We start from the raw sequence: 22,667 nt of genomic DNA on the forward strand, positions 1-22,667 counted from the left end.
CAGCATCTCTGTCTAAGTGAGTAAGCAGGCAGGGCAGAGGGGAGGGCTTCTGGCCCCTCCCCTGCTGGCTCCCCTCCCGCTGGGCCAGGTTCCTATGTCTCTGTATTCATACACTCTCACAGGTCCACAACCGCTTGGTGTCATGCCTCTGTGTACTGTGCACACCCTGCTGCTGGGGGACATAACCTGGGCGAACAGCCTGGCTAACTTCTTACTGCCAAGAGTCTCCCATCATCACAAGATCTGGAAGGAACTGGAGAGACAATCTCACTGAATCCCACAGTTACACGGCCGAGTTCAGAAGTTAAAAGGTGTTCTCAAAGATACTAGATTTGTCTATGAAGCAAAGAATTCCTCCTCCCCGCCAGCCTCCACAGGGTCACACTCATTTGGATCCAAACATCAACTGTGGCACTACACTCATGCACTCAGGTAAGAGTGACTCAGTTAGCCTCTTTAGACCCCAGTTTGTCCTTCTGTAAACCGGAGCTCATAACCAATCTATCTCCTGAGGTCACTAGAAAATTACCAGCCAGGGAGCATGGGATGCTCTGGGCGCCAAGGGGTCACTCCATATTTGTCCCTTCTGATGTCTCTATTTCCTTCTCCCCAAATGTGTCCCTTTGGCTATTCCACACTGGATGCATGGGCATGATGGATTAGCCCTTCTGACCGCCAAGGTTATGTTCAATATGCTTGGTAAAAAATTAATTATGTAAATAAAAAATTAATTGTGCGTCCAGGCATGCATACTTATCTGTGGTGTGTGTGTGTGTGTGTGTGTGTGTGCATATCTGTGGTGTGTGTGTGTGTGTGTGTGTGAGTGTGTGTAGGTGATGATCTCATTTGCAAAGTCACTACATTCCCACACTAGTTGGGACCCTAGAGCAGGAACCAGCCGTAGGTAAAGTCCCCTATCTGGTGTGTGTTGTGTACATGGGCAGCCTTGTGATCTGAGAGACCTGTGACCAAGCTTTAGGGCAAAGAGTCTTGAGGTGGCAAGGCAGAGACCATGTTTTCTCTTTTCATTCTCAGCAGGATGTGAGCAGAGCTACATGGGGACTGACTCGGAAGGGTATTTTAGCATGAATGAGAGTGCCCAACATGTCTGCCCTGTCACCATAGTCTAACTCTCACCAAGGGAGTGGAACAGGCTTATTAACAAATGACCTGGGAATCCAGCAGGTCATAGTGACAGCTTGAGAGAGTGTGCTCCACCCCACCTCCTACCCACAGCCAACATTCCAGCAGACAGCAATCGATCCATCGCTCGATCGATCGATCAATACAGCATTCTGCTGTGTTAATGGTAGCATGGCTAGTTGTGTTGTGGGAAAACATAAAAACATGCATCCCTGATCTCAAAGAGCTAAAATTCCAGGTGTGGAGCTATAGAATCCGTGGTGCAGTGTAGAGTCCACACACACACACACACACACACACACACACAGCTATGTGTGAGAAACCTGTCTAAGGACATGCTGCCTGCTGTTGGGAGCCACCTGAACAAGGACATGGATACCGTATGTCCCCACCAAGGTTTCTTCCTGGCCCTGTGGCTCTGCCAAGCCTCTGTTTGCAGAGATTAAGTTTCTACCTCTGGTAGATTTCTAGAGAAATATTCTCGGCCTCTGTGACTTTTTTTTTTTTTTTTTTTTTTTTTTTTGTGAGTCAGCTTGGCTAGGCTGTGGTAACTACATGTTTGATCAAACACCAGTATCAACATTACTACAAACATGTTGTTATATGGGATTAACATTCTGATCAATAGACTTGATAGACAGAGTATACAGCACCCTGGGAGGCAGAGACAGGAGAATTCCTGAAAGTTTCAGCTCAGCCTAGACTATACAGTAACTTCTGGGCTAGCCTGATCCTATCATAACACTGTCGTCTATCACATAAAAATGTAGACTTTAGGAAAATCAGATCCTGGGTTTAACAGTCAAAAGCATAACTGTGTAAACTACCCCCCCTCTCTGTGTGTGTGCGCGTGCGTGTGTGTGCGTGTGTGTGTCTGCGTGTGTATATGAGAGAGAGACAGACAGACAGACAGAGAGAGATTTGTGTCTCTGTGTCCCTGCATATGGTATATGTATGTGTGTATGTGTATGTTTCTGTGTGTGTGTGTGTGTGTGTGTGTGTGTGTCCCTTCTGGATTTGATTCTTCAGAGTCAAATATAGATTTTTTGTTCCTTTTAAATTTATCAACTATACTATAGTTTGGTTTAATTAGTAATGCAGGTCTAGCCAGCTTTCTGCAGGAGCAGACTCTGATGACTGTATTCTCTGAATTGGTTTTGGAGAGCAGACTCTGATAACTGTATTCTCTGAATTGGTTTTGGGAATCAGACTCTGATGACTATTCTCTGAATTGGTTTTGGGGAGCAGACTCTGATGACTGTATTCTCTGAATTGGTTTTGGGGAGCAGACTCTGATGACTGTTCTTTGAGTTGGTTTGGGGGCTTCCAGAATTGGGTTTCTAGGCAGCCTATAAAAGCATTATTGACCCCATCCATCCTTGAATGAGGAGATCAGAAGATAGTCTGAGGATTTGGTAACTGAGATGGGTTTTGGTTTGGCTTGGGTTTTTTGTTTGTTTGTTTGTTTGTTTGTTTGTCAGCTAATGAGTAAACTGTCATTGGCTGATTGGTTCTCACTACAGAGGCAGCACAGCAGAGTTCTAGAATCTTATGTGCAGCTCACACAGCATGAATGATTCCATAGTTCTTGCGTCTTCCCCACAGGAAGGCCCAATCTTTTACAGGCTCCAGGCAGATTGCTGAGAGCCCAGCTTTCAACCTGGACTGCCAGAATTACAATACATATTGAATTCTCAGCCTTGCAAAGTATCTATAGGGAAAAGAATAAGGCAGGGATAGCGTAATCATCACTGTCAACCTGGTGGGACGAAGAAGCACGTGGGACACACCCCTCTAGGACTCGTGCCCTTTCTGTGCCCAGTGGTGATGCTGTTTCTCCCACAGCCAGGATGTGTGGGTCCAGGAAGCAGACTCAGAGAGAGAATGTGGTGTAGAGACATGCATTTGAGTGCCAAGGCAACAGGAGACTAATTGTGCCCGTTTTATGAGCCGCTCAGGCTATGTCATGGTTCCCAGGTGTTTGGCTAGGTACCAGGAGAAGCAGCTGCGGAAAGGTATGTTTTAGATGAAATTACTACCAGATTACTGGTAAAGCAGATGACCTTTCAGAGCACTTCCTATAAATAAAAGAGACTCCTCCTCCAGACCTGTGTTCTAACCTTAGCAGGGGCATCAGCTCCGCTCTAGGCTGGCAGCCTAGCCTGTGGATTTTAGACCTTCTAGTACCCACAATGCCCCAGCCAATTCCTTACAATAAATCTCTCGGCATGCACCCACGCCTGGGATTGCAAAGCCTGGCCGATTCAGGCTTTCTCATCTGCTTTAGGGGGGTGAGTACAAACAGAAAAGAAAGCAGGAGAGCATCAGGCAGCTGCCTGGAGCAGAGTGCTCTGCTGCTCTACACGGACGGACGGACGGACGGACGGCACAGACCCTGGCCCTTAGAGCCCCAGAGGCCGCTCCAGGCCCTGTGCTTGACCTCCAACACACAGCTGTTTTACATGAGTCACCCCATCTGCCATGGTGATTTCATTTTACTACAGCCGCTCTCAGAACTGCCAAATTCCAAACCCCAGTCCCAACCCCAGCCCCAGCCCCAACCCCAGCCCCAACAGCAGCCCCAGGCCCAGCCCCAACCCCAGCCCCAGGCCCAGCCCCAACCCCAACCCCAGGCCCAGCCCCAACCCCAGCCCTAGGCCCAGCCCCAACCCTAACCCCAACCCCAGCCCCAACCCTGGCAGCCCTTCCACACTTTTGGAAACATGGGGAAGCTTTCAAACCTGTCTAATTCTCTTCTTTGTCTCAGTCTAGGTCCTTTGAATTTCTGAAGTATTTGCTTTCCCCACATCTACTCCACATTGTTTAGGCCTAAAATACTTCTGTTCCTAAGGTATATAAAACTAACACAGACTAAGTCCCCCTTACTTGTGGTTTGGATCACACAAGTCCCAGACACTTGCTTATATGTAATGAGACATCTTAGGGGTGGGACTTGAGTTCAAACACACACACACACACACACACACACATACACACACACACCTGCCTGAAGGGGTTTTATAACTTTTTTTTTCTTTTTGAGACAGGGTCTCACTACATAGTCTTGTCTGGCTTGAAATTCTTTATGTAGACCAGATTAGTCTTAAACTCTTAGATTTCCACCTGCCTCTGCCTTCCAAATGCCTAGATTAAAAGCATGTGGCCTCATGGCCAAAAATTTAATATACATCTATTTTGACTGTGATCTACCACATGAAATGTGATGTAGAAATGTCTTCATTTCTGGCTAACAAGCTTCTGATTTAGAATCGGGGATAATTTGCCACACAAGACTAGAGAGCAGAGTTCAATTATTTATATAAAGGTGGAAGGATAGTTGTCCGAAAAGTTGTCCCCTGATGTTCACATACATGCCTTTGCATGCACAAACTCCCTTGGCATGCTATCCGCACCCCACCCCCAACACACACACACACACACACATCACACACATCACACACAATAATGATAATATTTTTATGTAAAGGTGGAAGGATAGTTGTCTGCAAAGTTGTCCCCTGATATTCACACGCATGCCTTTGCATGCAAAACTCCCTTGACATGCTATCCCCACCCCAACATACACACACACATACACACACATCATATACACATCAAAGTATATTTTAGAGTACTTTGAACTTTCACATTAGATCTGCCTGACCTCTAAGAATCTGTCAGGAAGCTTGGATACCATGCTGTCTGCTGTCTCCTAGTCCCAGTCCCAGTCCTGGTCCACAGAGTATATAAAGCAGATGTCTGTGAAATAAATGTGAATGGCCCTAGAAATTCTAGCATGAGTCCTGACCAGGACATGTCCCTGATAGGTGTTATCTTGACCCTTACAACATGGCCACCAGACAGGTACCACTGAGGCAGCCACCCTCTCCATCTTCACAACACAACACAGTCAAGAAGCAAATGAAAGTACACAGAGCCCCTTATTACAGAAGGGGTGCTTTCATTGCCCAGGGCTTGGGAGGTTTTCCTTCTTGTAGGAAAATAGATTGGTACCTTTCCAGCCAGATCCGCAATGCCAACAATAGGTTGGTCCCATGACACATATTGCAACCCACGTCTCTGGAACTGGACATAAATATTCTAAGAATATTCCAAGCCTTCCCAAGCAGCAGCCTTAGGTATTTCTTGGGGAAAAATGACCTATAAAATGAAGGGTCAGTTTGAGGCTGAGCTACGCAAAGCGTGGCTGCAGGCCTCTCTGCCCCTAGCCATGGCTGCCAGCTTTCCCAGGGCTTCCCTTGAGCATCCCAGATCCGGATCTTCTGGAGCATCAGTCACAGGCCGGCGTGGCCGAGGTTTAAGGGCAGCTTCAGTGCCAAGTGCCTTCAGCTCATGGTCAGAGAAAACTAGTTTTCCACATTCCCCGTATCCCCTGTGGCGCCGGCAAACCACGCCAGATCAGGAAAGGGACACACGCCAGATCAGACAGGAGGAGGAAAGGAGGAAGACAAAGAGAAAAATAAAGAGGATGGAGAAGAGAGACAGGAATGAGAGGAAGGAAAACGAAGGGTAAGTGATCCTTCTGCCATCACCCAGGTAACGTACGACCAACCTAAAAGTCTTGGTCACGTGCTGAGCCTGAAGACAAGAGTGTGCAACTGAACACAAATACCCGTGTACATTTTGTGTGTCAGTCTCTTATTGGTGGTCTGATTCTATGAAATGAAATTACAGGGTAGTTGAGTGAATCAAAGTAAGAATAAAACACAATGGCCCTGGACTTTCAGAGTCTGGAGTCAATTAGTTTAATGAAAAGCATAACTCCAAGTCTACAGTCTCGGGAACAACTTAAAAGTATTTTTGTTTTTTAATTCACTTTTTCTTTTACATCTTTAAAGCAATAAAAGGCAAAACCATAAGGACTACCTTTAGCAAAGATAAAGATGTAGCATTTAGGGTAATATTAATTTGATTCTGAAACACAATGGATTTAGTCATCCCCTCTCTAAAAGAAAAAGGCTGTAAGGGCTTATAAAGCGGCTCGGTGGGTGAAAGCACTCGTTACTCCAGCATCATGGCCTGAGTTTAATCCCAGGAACCACATAAAAATCAGTGCAATGGCTTAGCCAATAACGGAGTCTGTCACAGAGCCTGGTGGCCTGAGTTATCCCTGGAACTGACATGGTAAAAGGAGAGAGCCAACTTCCATGGCACAAATGGGTGTGTGTTTGTGTTTGTGTATGTGTGTATATGTATGTGTGTGTAAGTTAATAATAGATACACAATTTATCTTTAAAAAGAAAAAAGTCAAGCACAAGAGGATAGAAACTAAATGTCTGCAGACTCAAATTCTTCCAGAATGTTCCAAACTTGAGGTAATAAACTTTAGAATAGACTGGATACCACCTCTGGAGTAAACAGCCTGTCCCTATCCAAGTCTAACAACAGTTATTTAATGAGCACTGCAGGATTCTGGGAATGTGGACCACATAAGTACCCACTACTCACACTGAGAGAAAATACAAGAACAAGACTGCAGCTTGAGTGCCAAGGCCTAAGCCACACCCTCTCTGTCCTCACCTTCTGAGCAGAACCGAGGAAGAAGCTGAGAAGCAGGTAGGTGAGAGCACCAGTTACCTCCCATCTCTGTGAGCCTCTCCCTCCGTCCCTCCCCCCACCTCTCCACTTGGAACCACACCAGGGGTCAACAGGCTGACAGCAAACACACACAGCAGGGACCAGTCTGCTGGTGTTCCACTAGCACTGTTACTCAAAGCCTCGAGTGAGACTCTTCCCTTTGATACTTCCAGAGAGCTCCAAAGACTTTGGAAAACCCTATATTGGTGATTCTCAACCGTCTCCCCAAAGCTGTGACCTTTAATACAGTTCCTTGTTATGTGCTGATCCCCAACCATAAAATTATTTTCATTGCTACTTTGTAACTGTAATTTTGCTACTCTTGTGAATCAAAGTGTGAACATCTGTGTTTTCCGATGGTCATGGGCAACACCTATCAAAGGGTCATTTGACCCCCAAAGGGGTCACAACCCACAACTTGAGAACCACTGCCTTGGAAGCAGCCATCCAAACATACCATACTGTTATAGAAAACTAATGCCACAGTTAAAGCCAAGAACTTCTTAACCCCTGCCCTTGGGGTACAGAAGGACTGATCCTCCTCAGACCACTGAGGACCTAAGACAGTTGTCACTCCTTGGTTGTGGCACCTCATATTTTGCCTCAGGGGATCCATCCTTCCGGCTCCACCCACGAGGCTCAGATGTATTTATGCTGTTCCTGTCTCCGTGGATGAGGGAACTCAGGTTTGACCCACCAGAGCATCAGAATCCCACACCCATGAGGCTGGTTCCTTTAGTGTAAATCTTTGTGGGTGTGCCTTTTGGTTTTCCAGAAGAAACAAGAGTTGCATAGAGAGGGAGGAGATAGTTTCAGCTACCAAATGTCTTGCTTTTGCTGAAAGAATAGAGACTAAATGAGAATACCATGCACTCCAGTGCATTTATAGAAAGGTAGCTGGGAAACTCTTTGTCTACCTCATACTCTGGGAGTCCACACCTACGATGCAATTGAGGGAGGAGAGTGGGGGACAGCCAGCTACAGAACGCTTCTCCATCACAGACCCATTCTAATGCTTGGGAGAGGACCACGGGATGAAACAACCCACCCTTCTCACTGTTAACACCAGACATTGCTAGCCTTGTATTTGATTACTGCGAATGATGTGATCAAAGGCCCAAGCCCCTTTGATTAACTAACTCTAATCATTTCCTTGTTTACCAGCCTGGTAAGTAAGCAAAATGTGCTAGTCAGTTTTTGTTGCTGAGACAAAATGCTCAAGTTAACTTAAAAGGAGGAAAGAAGGGTTTGTCTGGGGTGTAGTCCCTTCCTGGAGCACTGACCCTTTCGCTTTGGCCTTGTGGTGCAGTTGAAGATCTCACATTCTCTCCCTGCAGGTTTGGACCCTGTTGGACATCTGAAACGCAGGCTTTGCCTCCAAAGCCCTCCCCTTAGCTCCTCACTTACTGAGGCTTAAAGCAACAATGTGAGTAATCTGCAGCGTGTGCTCTGAAGCTTCACCACTGGGAGATCATTCCCCAAAAGTGGTATCACGTACAGGGGCAAAGTTACCTTACCAAACCTCACAAGCAGTTTGACACAGAACGTACTGGGTCAGCATTCAGACGGGCCTGCCTGTGCTCTCATAGGAAATGTTCATGCCCTCACTTCCGAGAGTGGTCTCTGCTACCCAGTGGCTACTGACACTGACTCCTTCACTGAGACCAGAATCTGCTTCTTCGTGCTCCAATGTGAATGAATGACCAGGAATCCTCCAGGAATCCTCCAGGATTTCAGCAAAGATAGGCAGTGACAAGACATCCAGCCTGGTGGCACCCTGCCATCCCCGCCTCCTTCTCCTGCCCTCGCAGGTTCCTAAACTGCGACACCACTGACTCCTCAAAGCCAGGACTTGACCCCAAGGTGACAACTACACAGGGCAGGCACTTGACTATCATAGAGCAGGAAGGACAGAGTTGGAAAAAGAATGGTCTCGGTGGACAGTAAATGTCACATCCGTATATGAGGCAGGGGAGCTGGTTAAACCACAGGCTATAAGGCTCTGACAGAAGGGTTATCCGTGCTTCCTCCAGAATCCAACCTGGGAACTGGTGACCAGCATTTCTGCAGCTGACCTCTTACCTTGGCATATTGGGAATGAATAGGAGCCTGAGCGGCAGGAGTCGCACTGGGGACCCTCAACCCCAGGACGGCACAGGCACCTGCCACGGTCGTCACATATCTCTGGGAGAACGCCTTCCAAGTTACAGTCACACCCTACAAAGAAAGAGACTGTCAGAGAGACCGCCATGCCCAAATAGATTCACGCTTCTCCCAGGTTACTGCCTATGTAACAGAGACTGTGAAAGATTTAACCCTTAAGACAACACTGTAAAGGGAAATGAAATGAAGATTTGGAAAGGCATAAGTACGATCTACAAACATCCTGGGCGGAAGTGGGTTTGTAAAATAATTACAACATCCTCACCTGTAAAAATGCTTCTTTTTCTTCCAAGCTAAATGCTAGTACATTCTAGCTAAAATGTTGGAACTTTCATTTAACAGATTCCTATGTAATAGAATTTTTAATTGAATGTATTTATATTTTTCTTGAATGTATTTACATCTCTCTCTCTCTCTCTCTCTCTCTCTGTGTGTGTGTGTGTGTGTGTGTGTGTGTGTGTGTGTGTGTTCATCTATCAGATGTCTCCACCCTTCGTTTGAGACAGAGTCTCTCATTTTGTCTAGAACTTTACCAAGTAGGCTGAACTCACAGGCAGAAAATTCTAAGATCTGACTGTCCCTGCCTCCCATCTCACCGCGGCTCAGACTGTAGGCATCTTGCCGGTTACTTTTTTACATCAACCTGACAAGCTAGAGTCGTTTGGGAAGCGTGCCTTCCAGACTGGTCTCTAAGCAAGCCCATAGTGTATTTTCTTAATGATTGATGTGGGAGGGCCCAGCCTATGTGGGTGGGGCCACCCAGGCAGGCGGTCCTGGGTTCTATAAGAAAGCAGCTCTAGCAAGCCACTTAGCAGCACCCCTCGGCCTCTGTATCAGCTTCTGCCTCCACTGCCCTTTCTCAGCCATGGACTGAATGGGTGGGGATGAATAGGACCCTGAGCGGCAGGAGTCACACTGGGGACCCTCAACCCCAGGGCGGCACAGGCGCCTGCCACGATCGATCGATGGTCACTGGGAGATTGATGGTCACTGGGCTCTGGGAGAACACCTTCCAGGGTACTGTACCTCGATGTGTCAAATAAAGGTTGCTTATGGTCTCAGTGTTTTATCACAGTGATAGAGACCCCAGCTAAGACGGGCCTGTGCCATCGTACCCAGCGTTTTGGGTGGATTGTGGAGGACTGAACCCCTCCTTGTGCTTGGAGGAAGGCATTCACTGACAGCCATCGCTTCAGCTCCTTCTTCAATGTTTAAGACGAGGAAACAACATAAATCCAGTCCCAGAGTGTGCCAAACTTGGCTTTCTTGCTTTCTATGGGATCGCTTTACACAGTGTCCCAGGCGGAAAGCATTCGGGCAATGAGGCCGCTGCCAATACACATACTCAGGACCTCAGGACCTTTGCTCGGGCCATAATATCCTCTGGAATGTCCTTCTGCGTGTCCTGTCACACAGCTTCCTGTCTTTCAACTGTCTGAGCATGCGCCTTCTCCCCAGGTCTTCAGGTCTTCCTGTCTGCAATAGGCCCCTCCCCTCTGCTTTCTTAGTCTCCTCAGCTAAGACAGGACAGGAGACTGAGGAAACTGAGGCAGCCCATTGGCCTGTGACTTGTGAGCCAAGGTTGCCACAGGCTTTGTGCCTTCTGCTCTCGCTCTGTGGATATCTTGAAAGCACCACAGAGAAACCCAGCCAGGATGCCTCCAGGATGAGGGTCATACAGAAACCCAGCTACCCACGCAGACCCCCAGCAAGCACAGTGGAGCTGCCTGCAGGTTGTGGGCTTGAAGGAAAGACCTTTGATTGTTAAACTTCTGTTTGGAGCAATCTTTCTTTCATTACAAAGGAGTGAAAATCCTGTTAGCTTGGCCCTTTGCCACCACCAGGGGACCCAGGTGCCATCAGGTACTTCTCAGTAAATGACATTTCTCAAACACAAGCTTCTTGTTTCTCTCTATTGTGAATGCATGAATAACAAAGTTAAGCACCAGCTTTGTAAGATAGGTATTCATTTTATAGTCAAAGAAAAGGGCACATGGGGGTGCATTGGCACATTGGGATTCCAGTCTGTCCAGGTCCTCCTGCAGCCCATCTGCTGGGCAGGACTGGTTCAGCCTGGACTTGGAGCCCTATGACATCATAGCTAACCAGCCTGTGGTTATCAACAATGATTCAGGGGTGATCAAGAATGGTTTAGCAGAAGACCAGATTGCTAAGTACTGTTTCCCACACTATGCTGGCATAGTGAACTTAGTACCAACAGGGGATCCCCTCATTCCTTGTGGATTCAAATTCCCTACATGCTCAAGTTCTTCAACTCAAATGACATAGTCTATGTAGCTTTTGAATACAACCTATGTGTGTATTTCCTCCATACACTTTAAATGGTAGCAAGATTACTTATAATACCTAATACAATATACTTCTGTAAGGCATTAAAACTAATGACAACAATTCTGTATATACATTATAAATGCATTCTTATAACAGTGGTGTGAGAAGCTGTGTGTATAATGTATATGTATGTTGTGTAGGGGGATAGTACATCTGTGCTACCCTGTGTGTGGAGATCAAAGGAAAACCTCAAGTGTTAGCTTTTGCCTTCCACCTGTGTATGTGTATGTGTATATATATGGTATATGCATGTGGGGGGATATATACATGGGTATATGTGGGGGGTGTATGGGTATCTGTGTGTGTGTGTGTGTGTGTGTGTGTACCTGCCTTTAAAGCAAAGAATCTTAAAGCACATGTCTGGATTTGTGAACAGATATTGTGTAAATTTGGTTTTATCATGGAATATCTTCGTTTCTCCATCTATGATGATTGAGAGTTTTGCTGGGTATAGTAGCCTGGGCTTGCATTTGTGTTCTCTTAGGGTCTGTATGAGATCTGCCCAGGAACTTCTAGCTTTCATCTTCTCTGGTGAGAAGTGTGGTGTAATTCTGGTAGGTCTGCCTTTATAAGTTACTTGCCCTTTTCCCCTTACTTCTTTTAATATTCTTTCTTTGCTTAGTGAATTTGGTGATTTGATTATTATGTGCTGGGAGGACTTTCTGTTCTGGTCCAGTCTGTTTGGATTGCTGAAGGCTTCTTATATGTTCAGGGGCATCTCTTTCTCTAAATTAGGGAAGTTTTCTTCCACAATTTTGTTGACGATATTTATTGGGCCTTTAAGATGTAAATTCTCACTCTAGTCTATATCTATAATCCTTAGGTTTGGTCTTCTCATTGTGTCCTGGAGTTCCTGGATGTTTTGGGTTACAAGCCTTTTGCATTTTGCATTTTCTTTGACTGTTGAGTTAATGTTTTCTATGGTATCTTCAGCACCTGAGGTTCTTTCTTCTATCTCTTGTATTCTGTTGTTGATGCTTACATCTATGACTCCTGAATTCTTTCCAAGGTTTTCTATCTCCAGAGATGTCTCGCTTTGTGATTTCTTTATTATTTCTACTTCCACTTTTAGATCCCGGATGGTTTTGTTCAGTTCCTTCACTTGATTTTTTGTGTTTTCCTGTAATTCTTTAAGGGATCTTTGTGTTTCCTCTTTAAGGGCTTTTACCTGTTAACCGATGTTCTCCTGTATTTCTTTAAGGGAGTTATTTAAGTCTTTCTTGAAGCCCTCTATCAGCATCATGAGATAAGATTTTAAATCCAACTCTTGCTTTTCCGGTGTGTTGGGTTATCTGGGACTTGCTGTGGTGGGAGAACTGGGTTCTGATGGTGCCATGTGGCCTTGGTTTCTGTTCTTGTGCTTGCCTTTTGCCATCTTGTTATCTCTGGTGCTATTTGGTATTATTGTCTCTGGCTGGAGTTTATTCCTCCTGTGGGCCTGTAAGCCTGTGTCCTTACTCCTCTGAGCTCATAAGTGAAAGCACTGCTGGGAGATCTCTCTCTCCTGGCGGGCTATGCACAGAAGGCTGTGGGGTTTCCGGGATCCCTGGTATAAATGGCGGAAGGAAGACCTCTGTCCCAGCTGCTCCACTGATCTTAGGCCCTGTGTGCTCTCCTAGCTGGTCCCCTCCAGAGAGAAGGTGGAGATCTCACCTCTGGGCTCAGAAGTGAAAGCGCTGCTGAGAGATCACTCTCTCCTAGCGGGTGGTGCACAGAAGGCTGTCAGATTTGTACTTCTAATATGCTCTGCCAATAATTAAGTCCCAAACCTGGAGTTTTAGAATGGATTAGCAGAGCTGGGAGATCAGTCTGTGCTGCATAGGCATGAGAGATGTGTGTGAACCCTTGCCACCATGTAAAATTCCAGGCATAGGAGCACATGCTAGGAGATGGAGACGAGAGGATCCCAGGGGCTTGCAGGCAGACCACTCTTCTCAAATTGTCGGCCTCCAGGTTCAAGAAGAGGCCTCGTCTCAAAATAAGGTAAAGAACAAGACACCCTTTGTGAATCTCTAACTTCCAGGTATGCACACGTGTACACAGAAGCTCTCGCATATACAACGCTGTACACATACGCATACACAGACTTATATAGACATATTAACATAAAAATAAATAATTAGAATGAATTAATAAGCCAGCAACCTGCAGTGGATCACTGTGTCTTTGAATCCTCAAACTTAACTGTGCTAACACTTATTTGTCACCAGGCCATGTTTCAAGGTTTCCCTGGTATTTTGTAGCAGACATCTGAACTTCTCTCCAAGCTCAATTACTCATCTTTCTGAGGTCACCACAAGCCTCCTCTGAGAGAAGAAATTGAATAACAAAGAGATTACTGTAAACAGGCTATCAATAGGAGATCTAAAGGTTCTTGTGTGCTCCCAATGTTTCTGTTCTAAGTTCCATTCTAGTTAATATACAGAATCAGATGCCTGCCCATTCCTGCTATGGGCATCACGCCACAGACCCTCCACACTAAGGGGATTACACACCTAGTCAAGTGTGACCACCATCTGCCAGCCCGTATGCCCAAAGTATGAAACAATACCTTCCTCACTGTCACACACCTCCCTGGCTTGGTCAAAGGAGTTGGGAGTGGGTAGAACAGGAAGTGGCACTAAGGCAGGGATCCAGTTAAGACTGACTGAGTGAGGCCACCTGGCAGTCCTGTGACATTTCCTAAGTTCACACTCCTGGGTGACTCTCCTGCCTTCTTCCTCCGCACCAAGCCCTCTTCACCTTCTTCATTCCCTGACCCAACACATTTGCTTCTTATTTCACAGAGCAAATGCGAAACAGCCAGAGTACAGAATGCGTCCACAAGTATTTGTGGTTGCCCCTGCCTGGGCTGCTCCCACTCATACAGCCCACATTTGGTTAGTAGCCTTTCCGTTTCAATAAAAGGCAGCTTCTCCCTTCTGTGTGTACAACCCCAGCATCCTGGAGTCAATCCAGAGTCTTCTCTTTGTCACATAGTCTGTCCCCAATGTAGAAATCCCAAGGCTGGCTGGCTCTCTCTGGGGGGGGGGATATCCTGCCCCTCTGCTGTCACCTCCGCTGATGCCTCCACTGATGGTCTCCAACACAGCCATTTCCTCCTGGATGCCTGTGGTAGCTTCTCGCTGGGTTCAGCACTGCCTTTCTCCCCTGCAATTCGCTCTCAGCACAGCACCATAAGGACCCTTACATGAAAGGTCTCTCTCTGTGCAGAACTCTATCTCATGCCAAATACTAATTTTTCACAGTAGCTGACAAAGGTTCCCCTAAGGCCCCACCACTTCCTTTCCCCACCACTCTCACTTTCCTAGCCACACTGTCACATCTGTGGGCCTTTTGCTTACTGGACATCCTATCCTAAGGACTCTGCCAAGCATGATGATTTCAATTTGTAAACCTCGCTTTCCCCAACTTTCCCCTCTGCCATATTTTCCCCTAAAGCACTCCATCTGCTGCCCAGAGCCTGACTTACCATATGACTACAAAATTCCTGCTCAGATGCAGAACAGGAGCTTTGGTGCTCATACACCGCAAACTACATGTCCTTCCCACCCCTCTCCCAGTGCCATGAGCACCAGGCACCAGGCCTCCTGGGTCCCTTGGTGAAGAGAGACACTATTCAGGAGTGCTGGAGCATTTAAGGGGCAGGACATAGTTAAAAGAATTGAGGTCACTGTGATGTCCCCTCAGAGAAGAAATTGGACCCCATTTCTCTCTTTCTTCCTGTTTGTTTCCTGACTGCCCTGAGGTGCACAGGCCTCTCCTACCATGTACTGTGCCTCAACATGCCCAAAGCAACAAGAGCAACAAAGCGTGCACTTTCCTCCTTCTACGTTGATTTTATCTAATATCTTGGTCCAGCAAGAGAATGCAAAACAGCACAATGGAAACATAATTTTGTTTATTTTGTGTGTGTGTGGTATATGTGTGCTTGCATGTGTGCTTATGTGTATGTGTGTACATGTGTGTATACATGTGTGTATGTATCTGTATACATATACACATACACACACATATATATGTATATGTGTGTATACATACACACATATACATATACATAATTGTTTGAGTTCTGAGATCCCATCTCTATCCCAGCAAACTTCATAGGAATAGAAGCTCTAAGAATTCTGGGAATTTTTCTTTATGCACTAGTAAGCTTTTAGCAACCAGATTGGTGTTTTGATAACAGGGAATCTTGTGGAACAAATGATTATTTTGTAGGTGCTGCGCCAAATCCTCTGCTCCTACCCACTTCTCCACCCCAAAGGATGCTTCCCAAACACACCTGCTGCTCTGTGTCCAGGGCACCTGCTTCTGGCTGCAGTGCTCCCAGCCTTCTGTAGGCCACGCCGTGGAGGCAGCTTTCCCAAGGGCCACTGCCTCCCTGGCTTCATCTAAGCGAGTCTTGCCTCATCTCCTGATACCGTCCGGCGGCGCGCAGCCCAGGTACAGGATAACAGGCCTGGCCAATGCGCCTGCGCCGTGCTCCCTCCAAGCCCTTCTCTCTTGTGCCCTTCCTGAGATTGCTTCCCAGATGGAGAACTTGCACTCAGTTCCTGTGGGTAGGACAGGGCCCCAGCATGACAGAGAGGCTACGATGAAAGGTTTTTGAGCAAACTAGTGATCTCTAATCCAAACTCTATCCAGTGTCCTTGAATTGGGTAGTGCCCTTCAAAACACAGACTACAATCAAGAGTGGCCAGGAGACATCTGCGAAAGCCCCACAGAACTCCAGACCTTCAAGTGGGTTTGGCACTGTGCTCAGAAACCAGAAAGGGAATGGTACATAGTATTTTAATAATGACATTAAACCAAAAGGATGCTACTTGCCTTTTATATTGCCAGCTACTGGATCTTCTGGACTCAGGGTGTAGTCAGGAGAGACTGGAATTCCTACAAAGCAATTTATTTTAAAACACAAAAAAAGATTAAGGAGACAGTAGCATGAGCCACTGAATCACGCTGAGCTGGAACAAGGGCCCTCCCTCAGTGAAAGCTGACATGTAGAGACCGATTCAGGGAATGGTTCTGGCACTTTCTGTGGCCAGCATGCCTCTTAGTTGAAGTTAGGCTGCTTTGTAGATCAGCAAACAGAAATGGTCAGAGTTTCATGCTTATGATCATTAAGTTGCTCATAACAGTTATGTCCAAAGAGTAGTTGTGCCTAAACAAAAATAGAATTTAGATTTTTTTAACATAAGTTTTACGCTTGTTTTTTTTTATTATTAAAATTGAGAGTAGTTTTAAAAAAACATACTTTTTTCTAAGTTTTTCTCCTGGATTTTTGCTTATTCCATTAAAAAACTGAAGTGTCTTCTTATTTTTTTCCACTAAAATAGCACAGGCAATTTCTGCTCTGCTCCAATCCCGTAGTCACAGTCTAAATGGATAAGGTCCTGAAACAGTGTCATTGGCTTAAGACATTGTTTCCTGTAAATGTATTTGATTATCCAAAGTAGGAGCATCTCCACAGTAAAAGTGACTGCTACCTAAATCACTGCTCTAGAACAGTGCAGGTACATACTCAACATGGAGCCTGGAACAGGTTCCCGGTCCCCACTTCCTCCAAGACATAATGTATCACACTTCTTCTGAGACAGGCTATATATACATACATATCATATATACATATGTATGCCTCATGAGGATGTTAAAATGTTCGCTCAGATCATTACAGTAGGGGTGTGGAGAGGAAGTGAAGGCCCTGACAGCTTGCCCTCTGGTTTACCAGAAAAGAAAAAATACTCCTTGTCCCCCAACCCCTTGAAGTATGACATGCTAGGTCTATTAAGTCATGCTCATGGGTTACTACCAAGATGAATTTCCTAGCATTTGAGACCTTTGACCTATCAAAATGGTGATGTCTATAGTACGACACCAAGCTAAACACAATTCTAAAATATGTCATCCCAACTTAGGGAAATGCTTTCATGTAAATATAACCTGCACCCTTAGGAAGGTACACACAGCTCATACTCAGGAAACCGGCATGGGACTTACGGATGCATCCGAGCATCACTCTCTGGCCCCTCCTATCCTCCATGCCCCCATTGTCCACACATGAAGGCTGCCTATGGGGCAGAAAGGAGGACTCTCCTCTACCCTGGATACTTACTCAAGCAAAACGGGAAATTATAGTAGCCATCTGCACACGTCTCACAGTGGTCTCCGGAGAAATTTGGCTTACAGTGACAGCGGCCTGAGCCCTGGTCACAGTCATCTGCACGTTCAGGGTCACAGCTGCAAGCTAAGAGGAAACACCAAAGGATCAGTCAGTCCTTCACTGTGCCCAATAAAGCAGATCTGCCCCTACACGTCTTAGCTATACCCATTGGCTCAGGCTGTCTCTCGTACACAGTAAGCATTCAATTATAGCTAAATACTACGAATTTTATTAAGTCTTTGTGGACTTAGTACTATGCCGTTTTGATTCTAATTATGACAAACTTGGAATTATTGAGGTCACAGAATCATGTCAAAACGGTAGAAAACTGAAGAAGCAACATTTATTGCAGATTTAATAGTGACTGACCCAATGAATTAAGTGCTTGCCTAGATACCTTTGATAGCGTTTCACCTATATTTATGAAATACTATTTGTTATCATTATCATTAATGTATAAGAATTCTGGGGCTCAGAGAAAGTATGAAGTCGCCTGAGTTGAGACAACTATGACGAAGCAGTGCCCACAGCAGGAAGGCAAGGGGGCAGACTGTCAGTTGGTCCCGAGTCTATGACACCCTCGGGGCGGTACACACAGCTTGCCATACTCACGGGATCGACATGGGACTTACGGATGCATCCGTGCGGTGCGTCCACTGGAACTCCATAGGGCCGGAAGTAACCCTTCGCACACTTTTCACAGTTCACGCCCGCAGTGTTGTGCTATTGAAGGAAAAAAACTTAGAAGAGTACCAGAGAAGTCCAAAGCTCTTTATTCTGTGATGATCTGCCACAGAAATAATTCTATCACATAAACTATCACAGGATTCAAAATGTGTCACAGGACACTGACTTCGCCTTGGCTACGAAATCCTACCGCACACATGAGAAAGAGAAACAAGGAAAGGTTCAATAAATGAGCAGGCTTGGCTTTTCCCTCTCACAACAAAAACTGCTTCAATGAACAGGACAGCTGAGTAAGAAAATAAATAAATACCCCTCCCTGTCCCCATAGCTTCAGGCCAGTCCCTATAGCTTTGCTCTAGGGGAACCAATGACTGGATATCCACCACTCCCGATATAGCTCAAGAATGATATGGTACATGTGTATTAATATTTTTCTAATTTTGGAAGGAAGGAATTTAGAGATCTCTGTCTATAGTCATTCTGATTTTATCTGTGTTTTTTGTCGTGAAACTATTCCCAGGACATTTCTATTATGTGAATGGACAGCGTGCGCACGAGGTGCAAGCAAGCGTGCATGAGGAGCAGGCGCGCACGCATGAGGTGCGCACGAGGAGCATGCGCATGCGCAGAGCTCAGTTCAGAGTCAGGTGGCTTTTTCTAGACCATGGCTAATTAACCCTTACAATTGCCACAAAATCGATTACTCAGCATATATCATCAGTTTCTAAGAAATACGAGCTATAAATCAAGCTCAGTTCTATCTCCCTCCAACATGGGAAAGCACTGGCAGAGTCCTGCTAACGAACGCAAGTAACAGGGACGAATCCAATGTCGTCACCACAGAACCTGCACAGAAACACAATGGAAAACAAAGGCCTAGTCTTGGTCCTTTCCCTGCAGGGTTTTATTAACCTCAGACCCTTGTTTTTACCACTCCTGTCCTGTGGGCTAAAAGCCTGAATCCACTTTAGCACTGAGGTCAAAACCATGCTGGCCATCTCTCCAGCCCACATCAAGAACCTTGTGAACAGTTAAGCAGCTGGGGCCCACCCGGTCTTCCATGTGATTGCCACCACTTGCTACCACTGTTTGCTACCATGGCTTACCACAGAGGACCTCCAGCTAACCTTGGCTTGCAATCCAATAGATTAGGTCATGAGAAGTGTTCTCTGAGGTGGGTAGCCTTGGCTCTCTGTCCCAATTCATGCTTAGCAGTGAAACACCAAGCATCACACTACAGATTGAGTAATGATGGTTTTCTAAGACCTCCACAGCCTGAAGGCAACTCACACTATTGCATTTATAGACAACAGGGTCCTGGCTGGACTGACTACAGGCAAGTCAAGACGCCAGAGTCAAGGTGACTTCTCAGGTTTACAGCAGAGGTCTATAGGAAGCAGCCCTGCTGGGAGGATTGGGGGTTGAACCTGTGCTTGCACAAGACTTAACATCAGAGGAGACCCTCAGATATCAGGTGAGTGAGTGCAATATCATCCTCTACAGCAAAAAACCAATGCTTTGGCCCAACCCAGAGACAGGGGTGTGTGCACTGCATGGTACACATACAGGGGTTAGAGAACAGCCTTCTGGAGTTGTTCCTTCCCTTCTACTGTGGACTCCAAGGACTAAACTCAGGTCCTCAGGCTTGAGTTACAAGTGCCTTTGTCCATTAGGCCATCTTGCTAGTCAACACCTGACTTCTTCATGTGGGTTTTACAGCTCAAACCCAAGTCCTCATACCTGCACAGCAAACATTACAGCTGGCCATCCTGCTGCCTCAGGGTAGCAGTCTATGGAGTGCTCACCTAGAAGCCAGGCTCTGCTCAGACTCTCTGAGGTCTGCATTCCTCCACAGGGACCTCTTCCAGTGTGTTTTGACCTTTAGGCAAACACTAACTGTCTCTTGCACTCAATTCCCTGACTGTACCCTTTTACCCTCCATATCTGTAAGCCTCAAACACAAGCAGAAGGGTCATTGTTTGGCCACCCTGCCCCTGTAAGGAAATGGATTTTCCGTTTTACCCTCCATATCTGTAAGCCTCAAACACAAGCAGAAGGGTCATTGTTTGGTCACCCTGCCCCTGTAAGGAAATGGATCGCCTTACAAGAGTCCACATGAACTGGACTTTAGTGAATTTCTGGAATGATCTGTCTCCTCTCCCAGCTCACTTCTCCTCCAGCTACCCTGAAATCTTGCTCCTTACCGTGGCCTTATGTCCATCTGTTATTCCAATGACCTCGACGGATGCCCGGTTCATTCCCTTACCTTCTTGAGGCCTCTACTCAAATGCCACAGCTCAGGAAACTGGCTACCTTACTTTGACTATCTCACAACATGACCCAAAAATTAAAATGGGAAGCCCAAGAAATAAAATAATTCAACACCAAAGGTGACCATAGCTGCCTCTGGTAGTTGCTTCCTCTTCAGGGTAAGAATCTGAATCCAGGCTTAAATACAACGGTAGGTGTAACAGAGTTAAGGGGTAGTAGCTTTGAGAAATGAGCAGCACAAAGGCTCGTCTTTTGTGTGTGGATTAAGGTCAATAGAAGGGAGACTGCAGAATCTGGCCCTCTTAACCTTCTTCCTTCAATGTAAAGATAGAGCCTCACCAGACAATTCAACCTGCTAGCATCTTGGTGTTAGACTTCACAGTCTTAGAACTGTGTGAAAGTAAGTTTCTTCTTTCTGAGCTACCCAGTTTTGGGTATTCTGTTACTGCGATACAAACTGATACTATGTGAGGTCTCTAGGGACAGCCCCCTGTGCACTCTGAGATGACAGCAGATAATTCATCATATTCTACTTGTGGGAACTCAACAGAAATGGGGGAAGCAAGCCAATTACTGTATTCTGGGGGGACAGGATGTGCTGTAAGATATGAGTTCTTTACCAGCAAACCCCAAACTGACCACTCAGCTGAATGGCCTTGTAGTCTCTCTTCTTTTCCTTTATCAGTGAAGACTCCAACATTCTTGCGTGCATGGCCTAAGATAGACAGCTAATTTTTCCCCAAGAAAAGAACCAACTGTCCCAAAACAAGTTATAAAATGTCCATCTTTTCTGTCATAAATTGCATGACATTTAAAATCAAATTGTAACATTCCCATGAACTGGCTTAAGTTGTGTTAGTTTCTGTCAGACTAATCCCTGTGCCAACTCCATTCCCAACTATGGATTTGCAACAGTTTTGATACCTCAGAAGATGGGTCTCCCCACACTCACTCATTTCTAATTATCTAGTCTCGTGTGTGCTCCACCAAGAAGCTTAGAATCTGCCTCCATCTTCACAGAAGTCCTAAAATTACACCGAAGTCAGAGACTGGCTTCAGGAAATTAAAATGTTTATAATATCAAGTCTGAAAATATTGCTATGCTCAGCACAGGTCATTTTATAAATTTCAATAACGTGTTGGGATTTGACTCCAGCCCCACAGTCAGCCCCTTCCACTGCCTCTCGGGGATGCCACATGTCCCTCCCACGCTGAGTCATGTGCCCTGCCGGGTGTGTGTGTGTGTGTGCTCTCTTTCCTTCCTTTCTCAAGTCCCTTGGGATTGCTGGTCTTGTCAAATGACAGTTCTTCCTCATTTCATTTTATAATGGATTCTGGAATGAGGGTGCACTTTGATTTTTAAATATCTTTTCTTTGTGTTGTAGGATTTGGGGCAGAATAGAACCATATGTTCTGATTCTGGATCCCATCTCTTTGTTTTAAAAGTTGTACACGTACAACAGAGACAGTTCCAGAATAGGAGACCAACACTGTACTGACCTCACCGTGTATATGAACAACTAGAGAGCAAGCTTAAGACTTACTTAGAAAGCCCCGTCTTCAGAGGGGAGGGTCAACTGCATTTTGGTTAACAGAGGTAGGATACCTCCATGCAGCACCCCAATAACCCGGGTCAGTGACAGTCTTCACAGCCGTGCTACACTGTTAGTGCTACCACACGGAACAAGTCAAGAAGGAGACAACTCAGTTAGACAAGTCATTCTGGAAGTCATGCCTTCCTATTTTCAGTTTAGTATTGTTATGGAAATTTCTAGTCTCACAGTGAACAGTCGTACAAGCCCCACCTATAGATTATTTCAGGTGTTTCAGGCATCAATCACCTCCACTGAATACTGAAGCATAGATTTAACTAACTGGACTTTAATATATGCTTATGAATTTGTTTTTTAGTTACATAGTATATTTGACACATACAAAACTCTTAATACATTCACCAAGTTCAGACAAATACACACAAATAAGAAATTCAATTTCTCGGGGGGGGGGGGTATCCAGGGGACCCCACCCTCTCTCTCAGAGGAGAGAAGGGAATGGGTATGGGAGAGGGATTCTATGAGGGGGAGGCCCTGGAGGGGGCAGCAATTGGGATGTAATAAATAAGTAAATAGAAACTCAGGTTCTTATCTCAGGATAAACAACACATGAGCTCAAAAGATTCCCACATCCCTTCGCAGTCAGCCCTCCCACCCTACCTCCTAAGAGCCAATCACATGCTGATTGTTCTCTATTAACTTGTGTGGAATTCTAGAATTCCATGCCAATGGCTGCC

General features: G+C 45.8%; 1 protein-coding gene across 2 annotated transcripts in view; it reads right to left on the bottom strand.

The window, feature by feature from the left end:
- Nucleotides 1-22,667, bottom strand: part of Lama3 (laminin subunit alpha 3) — a 233,592-nt gene that overhangs the window by 147,918 nt on the left and 63,007 nt on the right. For both annotated transcript variants that reach the window (XM_052155507.1, XM_052155506.1), the window contains exons 9-12: nt 18,052-18,142; nt 17,372-17,503; nt 16,087-16,149; nt 8,824-8,958 (exon numbers count right to left, since the gene is read on the bottom strand). In XM_052155507.1, the coding sequence (XP_052011467.1) occupies nt 8,824-8,958; nt 16,087-16,149; nt 17,372-17,503; nt 18,052-18,142 (421 nt within the window). The remainder of the gene's footprint in view (nt 1-8,823; nt 8,959-16,086; nt 16,150-17,371; nt 17,504-18,051; nt 18,143-22,667) is intronic.

The sequence above is a fragment of the Apodemus sylvaticus genome, chromosome 13 (genome assembly GCF_947179515.1).
Source record: "Apodemus sylvaticus chromosome 13, mApoSyl1.1, whole genome shotgun sequence".
In the NCBI taxonomy this organism is placed as follows: domain Eukaryota; kingdom Metazoa; phylum Chordata; class Mammalia; order Rodentia; family Muridae; genus Apodemus; species Apodemus sylvaticus.